Source organism: Rutidosis leptorrhynchoides, chromosome 5 (assembly GCF_046630445.1).
Source record: "Rutidosis leptorrhynchoides isolate AG116_Rl617_1_P2 chromosome 5, CSIRO_AGI_Rlap_v1, whole genome shotgun sequence".
Taxonomy (NCBI): Eukaryota; Viridiplantae; Streptophyta; class Magnoliopsida; order Asterales; family Asteraceae; genus Rutidosis; species Rutidosis leptorrhynchoides.
The window spans coordinates 170,626,981-170,640,534 of NC_092337.1; the positions used below are offsets into that span (position 1 = coordinate 170,626,981).

General features: G+C 35.6%; 1 protein-coding gene across 1 annotated transcript; it reads left to right on the plus strand.

Annotated features, from left to right (window-relative positions):
* Window positions 1-4,616: 4,616 nt before the first annotated feature.
* On the plus strand, window positions 4,617-9,061 carry LOC139849159 (uncharacterized). The gene is made up of 3 exons (XM_071838827.1): window positions 4,617-5,437; window positions 6,128-7,812; window positions 8,096-9,061. Exons 1-3 carry the CDS (start codon window positions 4,927-4,929, stop codon window positions 9,059-9,061), a joined length of 3,162 nt encoding a protein of 1,053 aa, XP_071694928.1. The 5' UTR covers window positions 4,617-4,926.
* The last annotated feature ends 4,493 nt before the right edge of the window (window positions 9,062-13,554 follow it).

Here is a 13,554-nt window from a genome sequence, read left to right on the forward strand (position 1 = left end):
TATAATGACCCTGTTTCCCACACCCATAACAAGTAACAGTGGCCAAGGCAGTTCTATTTCCATTGGTGGTAGGAGTCTTGGTACCATTTGTATTTGTAGCGGGAACCCTACAATCTTCAGCAAGATGACCTTTTCGACTACAATTGTTGCACACCACATTACAATAACCAGAGTGATGTTTGTGGCATCTATTACATAAAGGATTTCGTCCTTTGTAACCTGAGTTTGAACCGCTACCCGCACCTTGCGTGGTTTCTTGTTTCTTGTTGGATTGTTGATGATTACCTTCCCACTTTCTTTTATTTCCCGATGTCTTGACATCGGTGTTCTTATCCAGAATAATCTGGTCCATCAACTCGTTCGCCATGGTGATAGCTTCATGAATAGTCTTGGGTTTGGATGCTGTAACATTTGCATTGACCTTTTTAGGCAAACCGTCTTTGTACAGTTCAATCTTCCGTTCTTCGGTTGGTACCAATTCGGGACATAGCAAAGCTAATTCCATGAATCGCTGATTGTAGTTGGTGAGTTCAGCACCAACAACTGTCAGGCTTCGTAATTCAGCTTCCAACTTCCTAACTTCGTTCCTTGGACAATATTCGTTGATTAGCATTGTTTTGAATTCTTCCCAAGGAGTATCATAAGCTACATCTCCTCCTACGGCCTTCACATAGTTTTTCCACCACGTGAGTGCACTATCTTGTAGGGTGCACGATGCATACTTGGTCATGTCCTTCTCAATACAACCACTAATTTTAAACACAGACTCAATCTTTTTGATCCACCGGGTTAAACCAACTGGTCCTTCTGTTCCACTGAATGATGAGGGCTTGCAACCTTGAAAAGTTTTGTAAGTGCACCCCGCACGAGGATTTGGGTTAACTGCAGCACCTCTTGCAGCCTCGACCCATAACATTCTGTCGTTCACTCGCTGATTGATGAGTTCCTGGATTTCTTGTTCCGTCATTCGGTTCAATCGCGCCATAATCTTCAACTAGAATGAAAAAAAAATAATTATTCACATGGAATATTATAGATATAGTATGTATTTACAGTACATCGTAGCTTATTAATAATATGAACCAGTTATTATTATAAAAGCCTTTTCTTCTTATTAGCGTTTTATAATTATATCTAGGGTAGTACCTACCCGTTAAAGTTCATACTTAATAGCTTAGTACGAAAATCAATTACTACCACCCAAATAATACTTAACCATGGAAAATTATTGCATTTCACACTTCACTATTTTACATATGCTTATCTTACATCAAACATTAAGCAAACCACACTAGTAATATTATACAAAACATTATATGATCCCATGGTTTAAAACAACAGCGCATCATTTAACCCAAAGCGTTTGTGTTCAAAGAAATCGCTTAAAGGTTATCCTGGTTGTCTCCCTGCGTTTTGGCTGAGGAACCGAAGAACTGGATGTCGAGATAGAACTAATAGGAATAGCGGGAATAGGTGTGGAAGTATCTGGTGGAGTTGGTGCGACAACATTCTCTCTAGACTCGGGATTTGGATTTTCCATTTCAGTAGCCTTTCGTTTCTTTCCTCGTTCGAACTTGTCTTTCGTAATTTCTGTATTTCTTCCTCCTCAGGATCACTTTCTGGTTCCTCTTCAATTGATTCATCCGGAACTTGTGAGTCTTCCCCAAAGGTGTCGTTTTCATCATCGGATAGGTTAATGACTGGAACACCATCTGAAGATTCTGGTTCGGAGTCGCTGAATGTGATAATAAGTTCTAAGCCAGACATCTATCACATAACAACTAGCACGTTAATACCACACAATATTTACATATTAATTTTTAACCAATAAGGATAAGCAATAGTTTTCGAAATCAAACACGGTCAAAGTCCAGACTCACTAATGCATCCTAACAAACTCGATAAGACACACTAATGCAAATTCTCTGGTTCTCTAAGACCAACGCTCTGATACCACATGTCATAACCCGACCTTAACCATAAGGACGAATACAATAACATATGATTTCATCGCGAGGTATTGACCTCTATATGCGACATTTTTCAAAAACTGCATTCGTTTTTACAATACAAACCATAGCTTTTATTACAAATACAAGGTTTAAACAACTTAATAATGATTATCGTTTAGCGATAATCTTTGACTTACAAACTTTACATGTGATAATAACAATACGAACTCCAACATATTTTACATTACAAATCCTCCGATATGCAGTTTTATTTTTGACACAAATATGCAAACTCAAGATCTTGCTTAAATTCAACATGTTGCAGCGGAAGCTTTTAGTTATCACCTGAGAATAAACATGCTTAAAACGGCAACATAAAGTTGGTGAGGTATAGGTTGTTGAGCACAAGATTTCATATATAAACATTTTAATAAAAAATATTCTAAGTTGTTGAGCACTTGATAACCATACTTAACATTTAATCAACGTCGCATATTCCCTTTATTATGAAATCTTACTACACCGTACCAAGTGTAGTCACCGAAACGAAGTACTGTGCAACCGTTGAATACTGGTCGTCCAGTCCGGTTGGGGTTGTCAGGCCCGATAGATCTATCAACAGGATTCGCGTTTACAATACCTCATGTAAATAATAGTTACCAAGCTACAGGGAAGTATGCCAGTGGTACAACTCAACGTAGAATATATATTTTTAATCACTTGTGTCCATAACGTAAATCATAAAATGCATGTATTCTCATCCCGAAATATTTAGAGTTTAAAAGTGGGACTATATACTCACTTTTGCCTTGAAGGTATTTATCACGACTTGGTCTCCGATAGATATCACAAACCTAACCATATATATAATATATCAACATATTTTCTTTTCAAGTAATCGTTATATATATATATATATATATATATATATATATATATATATATATATATATATATATATATATATATATATATATACTTTTAATACTTTTAATATTTTCTTAGTCCGTAGTTAGCAGTCCGATGTTAGTGGTCCACAATTAGTTGCTTAAATAAAATAAATAAAGACCCCATCGTATTCGTATTAATCAGAATTAATCTCGACCCATGGTACCATGTTGTCAAGTGACGTGTTGCGTACATAAAGTACCGTGTTGTCAAATGACGTGTTGCGTACAATCATGAGGTCTTATGATTAATCTTCTCGTGTTGTTTACGGGTGGTCCTGAAATATATAAAATCAAATCATAAGTAAATATATATTAAATATTATGTTAATTAGCCAAGATATGATTAATCCGATTTTGTCATAATATGATATATTACAGGTCTTGAAGTATTTTTTAAAAATCAAATTAGAAGGATCTATTTAGTTTGCGAACAAGTTTGAAATCACTCAAACTATGTTCTTGTTTTTAAATTTTACAACATAAAATAAGATAGCTATATAAATATGAATCGAATAAGGTTATGAATAAGGTTACTACCTCAAGTTACTTGGACAAAGCTACTGGAAAAGGTAAGAAAAATCTTGGAATCAAAAGAGTGGTGGAGTGGGATCGAAAGATTGGAAGTAATCTCCTTGAAATCGGATGACTATATTGATACGTTCTTGAGTAGGTAAACGAAGAGAGATTAGGGAGTGAATTAACTTGAAAGAAAAATTGGAAATGAAATTGTATGTGTGTGTGTGCAAAATAGCATGATTATAGGATGGATATATAGGAGATTTAGTTTGTTTTCTTGCACAAAAGTCACACATGAGGTTAAATGGCTGGTTCCCACATGTAACATCATGTCTAGTGGCTGATCATTGAAGTTTATTGTTGGTATATACTAATAGTAAATACGTATAGAAGCTGGGTATGATACGGTTACATATACCCTAGATATACTTGTAGAAATTTTGAGGAATCGGAACGAGAATTCAAATATGGACGGGTTTATAACTGTAAAAGAGGCTCAAAACTGGGCTTTTATTTTTGGGTTAAACCGGGCTAAAATAAAATTTTAAGATATTTTTAATATAGCAATGTTAGCCCAAAAAAAAATTTCCAAGCTGACCTGGCAGCTCGACCCTAGCCAGGGGCTCTGCCCCTTGGACCCCGCCAGGGGTTGCCACCCCTGGACACCGCTTATCGGGGGCGCTGCCCCCGAACCCCCGTCATAGTCAAGATAAGTTCAAACAAGTGTGCACTCCACACTTCCCCAAACTTGTTCGATATTTATCAAGATTATTTTGGTTACAAATTAATCTCATTACACTTAAATCATATTGGTGACATAAATCACAACATATTATAGATTGTAAGTATATATGTCAAAGAACGTTACATATAGTTATCGTTTTGAAAACTTAAGTTAGTGGTCTCAAAGTATACTTATAACTCATTGTTGTTAGTTCACAATGAAATGTTAAACCATCCTTAAATCATGTTAAATATGTATATATATGTACATATACAAAATCGTATAATTATCGTGTGTTATATAGTTCGTGATATCATCGGTCAAATTGGACGGTCAAACGTTGTATAAAACTCTTTTCAGAAATATAAGTCTCAACAGTTTGGATTGCTTATCATGTTGGGAAGGTTTAATTTATGTAAATATTAATCTCATAAGTATAGAACGATCGGAAAATTCCGGGTCGTTACACCGCAAGAGACAAATGTACTGGTGTTGAAGTTCCTACATTCAAGGTTCATTTGTTTATTCTTACCGGCTCTCGGCAACATGCGTTGCCAACCTCTGACGCAGTAGGAGCCATTGTATTCGATAGTGGTCCAGAAGCTATCTCTGACTATGATGTCATAATTGAACCACGGTCTGATCGGCCTAGGCGAATCAACAAACTACATCCTTCCTACATGTCACTACAATACCCGCTGATGTTTTTTTATGGTGAACCAGGGTTTCATCCAGGCCTCATGTTGCGTGATACACCTGGTTCATAGAGTCAGAGATCGAAAAAATGACGATGAACATGTATTATAGCTACCAGATTCATTATAGGAGCGGTATTTACAGTTTGATGCTACGTATGGGTCGTCTCTTCCAGCAGTATGTTGTCACAATTTATTGCAGCATAGAACTTGATCGGATGGATTACATTAGGAAAAAACAAAAAGATATACGAAATGAGTATCTATCCGGTTTGTACGACGCCATTAACAGAGGCGATCAAACTGGCGCCGATGTCGGTAGTCGAACAATTCTACCCGCTTCTTTCACGGGCGGCCCCCGTTACATGTATAGCCATTATTTGGACGCTCTCGCGATTTGTCGGGTTTTCGGTAACCCACAATTCTTCATCACCTTTACCTGTAATGTTAAGTGGCCAGAAATCGCTCGATATTTACGCCCCTTTCCTCACCTAACACCTTCAGATAGAGCCGATATTGTTGCACGCGTGTTCCATTTAAAAGTCAGAGAATTCGTAGCGTTCTTGAAAGAAGAAAAAACGCTTGGCCCTTATAGAGGAGGTAATTTTTGTTTTATATTCAAAGTATTCACATGGTTTTCAAAAAAAGCAATAGTTTTGTGTATGATACTAGAGTTACCTGATAATAATATGTATACAATTTTTTTGATTTGGAAATTAAGTTCTTTTTTCATGAATGTTAGCGTTATTTTCGATGAGGTTTCGATACGAGGACTATGGTGTTCTGATTTTAGATCTTTTAATGGCGAAGATTTGTTGTATCACTCGTAGTGGCATCGTATGCATTTTTTGATCGTACATGTAGCTTCCTCTTCATGTTGCGATTCATAATACGATAAATGCAATACATATTCGGCTATGATGTTTTAGCCTTTTAGGTACCGGCGTAAGTAATAATCTATTTTTGTTTGTTTATTTATGCTCCATTTTCTTTTGTGATTTTATAACTTTTTAGGATTCTGATTTAAGCTCTTACACTTCAAGTCCAATGGTTAAATTTGTAAGTGAACTTTCTGGTTTTTGTTTGTGACGATTACCTAAAAGATATTTTATATGTAGACACAAAAATAAAATTTGTACAACTATGGAAACGTGACCGAAAAAACGAACTTTGTATACATTTTTTTCCCAAATTCCATTATCATTGTATAGTGTTTTTTTTTATATATACTACTCAGTAAAATCAATAAATGATTCCTGGTACTTATGTTTTTTTCCTTCTGACTTGCAGTATTGTACACGATCGAATTCCAGAAGCGGGGCCTGCCTCATTGCCATACGCTGTTGTGGGTTTATTCAGCAGCTACAGATCCAATTACCGATCATCTAGACGATTACATATCGGCCGAGTTACCTGATCCCAGAGTCGATCCAGCTGGTTACGCGGTTATTTCTGCAACTATGATGCATGGTCCATGCAGTCTGCCAAATTTTAAGGCGCCTTGTATGGAAGGTTTCAATTGCTCAAAAAAATTCCCAAAGTTGTACAACGAAAAGACATACTTTGATTCTGATGGTAGGGCCCACTATCGACGAAGCAGCACTGGCGTATATACAACCCGTTCTGGGGTTAACCTTGATAATAGCTATGTGGTCCCTTATAATCGATTACTATGTATGACGTTCCAGGCGCATATAAATGTTGAGTTTTGTGGTGCAACAATGCTAATCAAGTATCTATTCAAGTATATTTCAAAGGGCACAGATCGTTTCGCCGCTCGTATTTCAAGGCCTGTTGGTAGCAAAAGCCAGCGTACACCTCAACTTTCTCAACCAGTTGATGAAATACAAAACTTCATTGACGCCCGATTTATTTGCCCACACGAGGCTTGCTGGCGCATTCTGAATTTCCCGATCCATTACCGTGACCCAGCGGTCCAAATCCTAGCTGTACACCTAGAAAATATGCAACTTCTTAAATTTCACGAACGCCAGCCCCTTCAATCTATTGTCGAAAATACCAAAAACAAAAAAACAACCCTCACTGAATGGCTCCACTATAATGCATTGTCTTCTTTCGGTAGTCACCTCACATACCTTGACTTCCCGTCCGAATTCGTGTGGTACGACGCAAGTAAAAGCTGGAGGCGACGTGTTAATATCAACAAGCCCTCTGTAGGAAGATTATCATACATACATCCTGCATTTGGAGAGGCGTTCTTCCTCAGAATGCTTCTCTCCCATCAAAAAGGCTGCCGTAGCTTTGAAGACATACGAACAGTCAACGACATCGTGCACCAAACATACCGGTGCGCTTGTGAGGCTATTGGTCTCCTTGGTGATGATAAAGAATGGGCGGTCACGCTACAAGAATGTTCGGTATCAGCCACCTGTTCCGAACTACGGTCACTTTTTGCACATATCTTAGCATACTGTGATGTGACGAACCCGCTAGCACTATGGAATGAACATTGGAAATTAATGTCTGATGATATACCTTTACGGGCTGCTAAGTCTTTAAACATCCCAAATTTACATATAAACGACGAAGAACTCCGCAATTATGTTCTTTATGAGATCGAAATACTGTTGAATCAATGTTCAAAGTCCATTTCCGACTGCAGTTTACCAGGCTTACCACCGAATCTGTTGTTAGGTCTCACCAACCGGTTAATTATGGAAGAGAGGAACTATGATCGTCAATCTCTAAACAATGAACGAATTGAGCTGGAGGGTAAAATGAATGAAAAGCAGAGGCAAATATACGAGCTCGTAATATCAGCATCGTATGATCAAAAAAGCGAATTAACTTTCGTTTACGGTCACGGCGGCACGGGTAAAACATTTCTATGGAAAGCCATAATAACGGCTTTACGAGCAAGGGGCAAAATTGTGCTCGCTGTTGCGTCATTCGGAATCGCATCCATTCTGCTGCCCTCAGGGAGGACCGCACACTCCCGTTTTAAGCTTCCGTTGGTACTGACCGATGAAACAATGTGTAACATAAAAAAAACACTCAAATGGCGAGGTTGTTAGAAAATACCGACGTCATTGTTTGGGACGAGGCACCGATGAATGATAAACGTTGTTTTGAAGCATTATACAGGAGTCTCAGAGATATTCTAGGTCACGACGACCAGCCTTTTGGAGGTAAATCCTTCATTTTAGGAGGCGACTTCAAGCAAACATTACCTGTTAAAAAAAGGGGACTAAATCAGAAATATTAGCCTCGTGTATTACAACTTCTTATTTATGGCAGAGTTTCAAAGTATTCACACTCATAGAAAATATGCATCTTTCGCAACCACATCTGACAGTCCCACAAAAACAAAGAATTTTAGAGTTCTCAAGTTGGATCCTCAGTGTTGGAAACGGTGACTTAGGGACACCTGATATAGATGATCCAACTAATACCCGGTGGGTTCATATTCCCGAAAGATTTTGCATTCCAGATAACGAAAATGGGCTCGTAAATCTTATATCTTTCATATACCCACATGAAACCTTACAAAAACCAACCGCCTCTGAACTTCAAGAAAAAGCCATAGTCTGCCCAAAAAACGATGCGGTAGACTCTATAAACAAACTTGTAGTAGACATGGTGGAAGGGCCGGTTACAACTTACAGCAGCTCCGATAGCGCAACACCTCATGGCAACGATGGCGGGGAATCAGAGATGTTGTACCCTGCAGAATACTTGAATACACTTAACTACCCGGGCCTACCACCACATCTATTAGAATTAAAAATAGGCATCCCTGCTATCTTACTGCGAAACATTAATATTGCAGGGGGCTTATACAATGGCACGAGAATAATTATCACACAACTGTTCACTAAGTCAATCGAGGCTCAGATAATCACGGGCACAAGAATCGGCCAGAAAGTTTTCTTACCACGAATGAACCTCATCCATAAAGAACCGACACTACCGTTTGATCTGAAAAGGCAACAATTTCCACTTAAAGTTTCGTACGCTGTGACGATAAACAAAAGCCAAGGGCAGTCACTAAAAAAGATCGGAATATACCTGCCGAAGCCTATATTCGGTCATGGTCAACTGTATGTTGCACTATCAAGAGCCACGTCACCGGAGGGTCTGAAAGTGCTAATTAGGGAACACGAAAACTATGGGCCGAATGTGACCAAGAACATTGTATACAGAGATTTCTTATCAGGGATAATCGATTTTGAGGCAGCACCGGCTGTCCTTACTACCCATTAAAGCAACCAACAACAATTAGTAATTGTATATTTGTAAATATAGTACTAATCATCATTTATTAATATTAGTAGCATGGCAGCTATTACTCCACTGGCACACCTAGCGCCTGGTGACAGGAACCGAACAATTGCAGCAAGAATCTATCGCAAATGGGTAACTTATAATTACCATACTCAAGCTCCCAACGGATATTGCTGCATGCTGATAGACGAAATGGTATTTATATCCCCGAAAATTAGCATTTCTATTTAAGTATATATTATATATTATTATGTGTAACAAATAGCATACCTTTTTTTTTATGCAGCACTACCCTATGGTCGTGAATATGAGATACACGGACAAAGACTTTCTTGACAATCTCATGCACCTAAATCAGATCTACATGATAGCGAATTTCTCGTGTAATGCAACGGCGAGATGGGAAAAAGTCCTACCAGGTCCAACAACACTCTCCTTTGATCGCAACACAACCTTTGAACATCTACCCCAGCCAGATTTCCCGGAACACTACTTTCAATTTGTCGCATACAACCAGCTACGTACCCGTATTCCAAATACAACTGTACTTTCAGGTAACTCTAGTATAACAACAATTGTATAAAAATTACAAGTTACTACATGTAGTAATATGTAACTTACGAAAAATAGATTTCATCGGTTGTATCGATCGACTCGAAGATCCAGTTGTTGTAGTGACCTGAACTTTTCCATATTTATATATATATTAAATGAAATTGTTATTTACATGATTAAGTGTTTCCAACATGTTAAGCAATCAAACTTGTTAAGACTTGATTAATTGAAATAAGTTTCATATAGACAATTGACCACCCAAGTTGACCGGTGATTCACGAACGTTAAAACTTGTAAAAACTATACGATGATATATATATGGTTATATATATAGTTAACATGATTTTATTATAAGTATGTATCTCATTAGTTATATTAACAATGAGTTATATACATAAAAATGAGACTATTAATTTAAGAAACTCGAAAACGATATATATAACGATTATCGTTATAACAACGTCTTACTAGGTACATATGAATCATATTAAGATATTGATACACTTGGTTAATTATGTTAAATGATAAGTAAATATATTATTAAGTGTATTAACAATGAAATACATATGTAAAAATAAGACTACTAACTTAATGATTTCGAAACGAGACATATATGTAACGATTATCGTTGTAACGACATTTAACTGTATATATATCATACTAAGATATATTATATATCATAATATCATGATAATATAACAATTTAACATCTCATTTGTTATAATAAACAATGGGTTAACAACATTCAACAAGATCGTTAATCTAAAGGTTTCAAAACAACATTTACATGTAACGACTAACGATGACTTAACGACTCAGTTAAAATGTATATACATGTAGTGTTTTAATATGTATTCATACACTTTTTAAAGACTTCAATACACTTATCAAAATACTTCTACTTAACAAAAATGCTTACAATTACATCCTCGTTCAGTTTCATCAATAATTCTACTCGTATGCACCCGTATTCGTACTCGTACAATACACAGCTTTTAGATGTATGTAATATTGGTATATATACTCCAATGATCAGCTCTTAGCAGCCCATGTGAGTCACCTAACACATGTGGGAACCATCATATGGCAATTAGCATGAAATATCTCATAAAATTACAAAAATATGAGTAATCATTCATGACTTATTTACATGAAAACAAAATTACATATCCTTTATATCTAATCCATACATCAACGACCAAAAACACCTACAAATACTTTCATTCTTCAATTTTCTTCATCTAATTGATCTCTCTCAAGTTCTATCTTCAAGTTCTAAGTGTTCTTCATAAATTCCAAAAGTTCTAGTTTCATAAAATCAAGAATACTTCCAAGATCGCAAGTTTACTTCCAAGTTTTCTAAATCCATTCCAAGTAATCATCTAAGATCAAGAAACCTTTGTTACTTACAGTAGGTTATATTTCTAATACAAGGTAATAATCATATTCAAACTTTAATTCAATTTCTATAACTATAACAATCTTATTTCGAGTGGAAATCTTACTTGAAATTGTTTTCGTGTCATGATTCTGCTTCAAGAACTTTCAAGCCATCCAAGGATCCTTTGAAGCTAGATCTATTTTTCTCATTTCTAGTAGGTTTATCCAAGGAACTTGAGGTAGTAATGATGTTCATAACATCATTCAATTCATACATATAAAGCTATCTTATTCGAAGGTTTAAACTTGTAATCATTAGAACATAGTTTAGTTAATTCTAAACTTGTTCGCAAATAAAAGTTAATCCTTCTAACTTGACTTTTAAAATCAACTAAACAAATGTTCTATATCTATATGATATGCTAACTTAATGATTTAAAATCTGGAAACACGAAAAACACCGTAAAACCGAATTTACGCCGTCGTAGTAACACCGCGGGCTGTTTTGGGTTAGTTAGTTAAAAACTATGATAAACTTTGATTTAAAAGTTGTTATTCTGGGAAAATGATTTTTATTATGAACATGAAACTATATCCAAAAAATTATGGTTAAACTCAAAGTGGAAGTATGTTTTCTAAAATGGTCATCTAGACGTCGTTCTTTCGACTGAAATGACTACCTTTACAAAAATGATTTTTAACTTATTTTTCCGACTATAAACCTATACTTTTTCTGTTTAGATTCATAAAATAGAGTTCAATATGAAACCATAGCAATTTGATTCACTCAAAACGGATTTAAAATGAAGAAGTTATGGGTAAAACAAGATTGGATAATTTTTCTCATTTTAGCTACGTGAAAATTGGTAACAAATCTATTGCAACCATAACTTAATCAACTTGTATTGTATATTATGTAATCTTGAGATACCATAGACACGTATACAATGTTTCGACCTATCATGTCGACACATCTATATATATTTCGGAACAACCATAGACACTCTATATGTGAATGTTGGAGTTAGCTATACAGGGTTGAGGTTGATTCCAAAATATATATAGTTTGAGTTGTGATCAATACTGAGATACGTATATACTGGGTCGTGGATTGATTCAAGATAATATTTATTGATTTATTTCTGTACATCTAACTGTGGACAACTAGTTGTAGGTTACTAACGAGGACAGCTGACTTTATAAACTTAAAACATCAAAATATATTAAAAGTGTTGTAAATATATTTTGAACATACTTTGATATATATGTATATATTGTTATAGGTTCGTGAATCAACCAGTGGCCAAGTCTTACTTCCCGACGAAGTAAAAATCTGTGAAAGTGAGTTATAGTCCCACTTTTAAAATCTAATATTTTTGGGATGAGAATACATACAGGTTTTATAAATGATTTACAAAATAGACACAAGTACGTGAAACTACATTCTATGGTTGAATTATCGAAATCGAATATGCCCCTTTTTATTAAGTCTGGTAATCTAAGAATTAGGGAACAGACACCCTAATTGACGCGAATCCTAAAGATAGATCTATTGGGCCTAACAAACCCCATCCAAAGTACAAGATGCTTTAGTACTTCGAAATTTATATAATATCCGAAGGGTGTCCCGGAATGATGGGCATATTCTTATATATGCATCTTGTTAATGTCGGTTACCAGGTGTTCACCATATGAATAATTTTTATCTCTATGTATGGGATGTGTATTGAAATATGAAATCTTGTGGTCTATTGTTACGATTTGATATATATAGGTTAAACCTATAACTCACCAACATTTTTGTTGATGTTTAAAGCATGTTTATTCTCAGGTGAATACTAAGAGCTTCCGCTGTTGCATACTAAAATAAGGACAAGATTTGGAGTCCATGTTTGTATGATATTGTGTAAAAACTGCATTCAAGAAACTGATTTCGATGTAACATATTTTTATTGTAAACCATTATGTAATGGTCGTGTGTAAACAGGATATTTTAGATTATCATTATTTGATAATCTACGTAAAGCTTTTTAAACCTTTATTTATGAAATAAAGGTTATGGTTTGTTTTAAAAATGAATGCAGTCTTTGAAAAACGTCTCATATAGAGGTCAAAACCTCGCAACGAAATCAATTAATATGGAACATTTTTAATCAATAAGAACGGGACATTTCAGTTGTCATGGGGGATGTTAACCGTAATCAACTTATTCGGAGGACAATAGATCTAACCAACCTAAAGTAAGCTACCTTTATATCTTAATTATAGTAGTCAATTAATTTCAGAATTTGTTCCAGTCTTATTATTCAATTTGTTCACAGTTTTTGTTTTACTATGAATAGCTTTAAGAATTTCTACAACACTGATCTCCTTGAATAATTACATCTGCCATGTTTTTCATGAAATATCTAACTGACGTGAGCTTTGTTTTTAGATCTGTTTATAGGGAAAAAAAAAATTTCTGTTGCAAAATAAGTTAACTGCACCTTGCTGAATCTCGTGTCCCGTACAACAACCAACATCCTAAACTCTGCAAT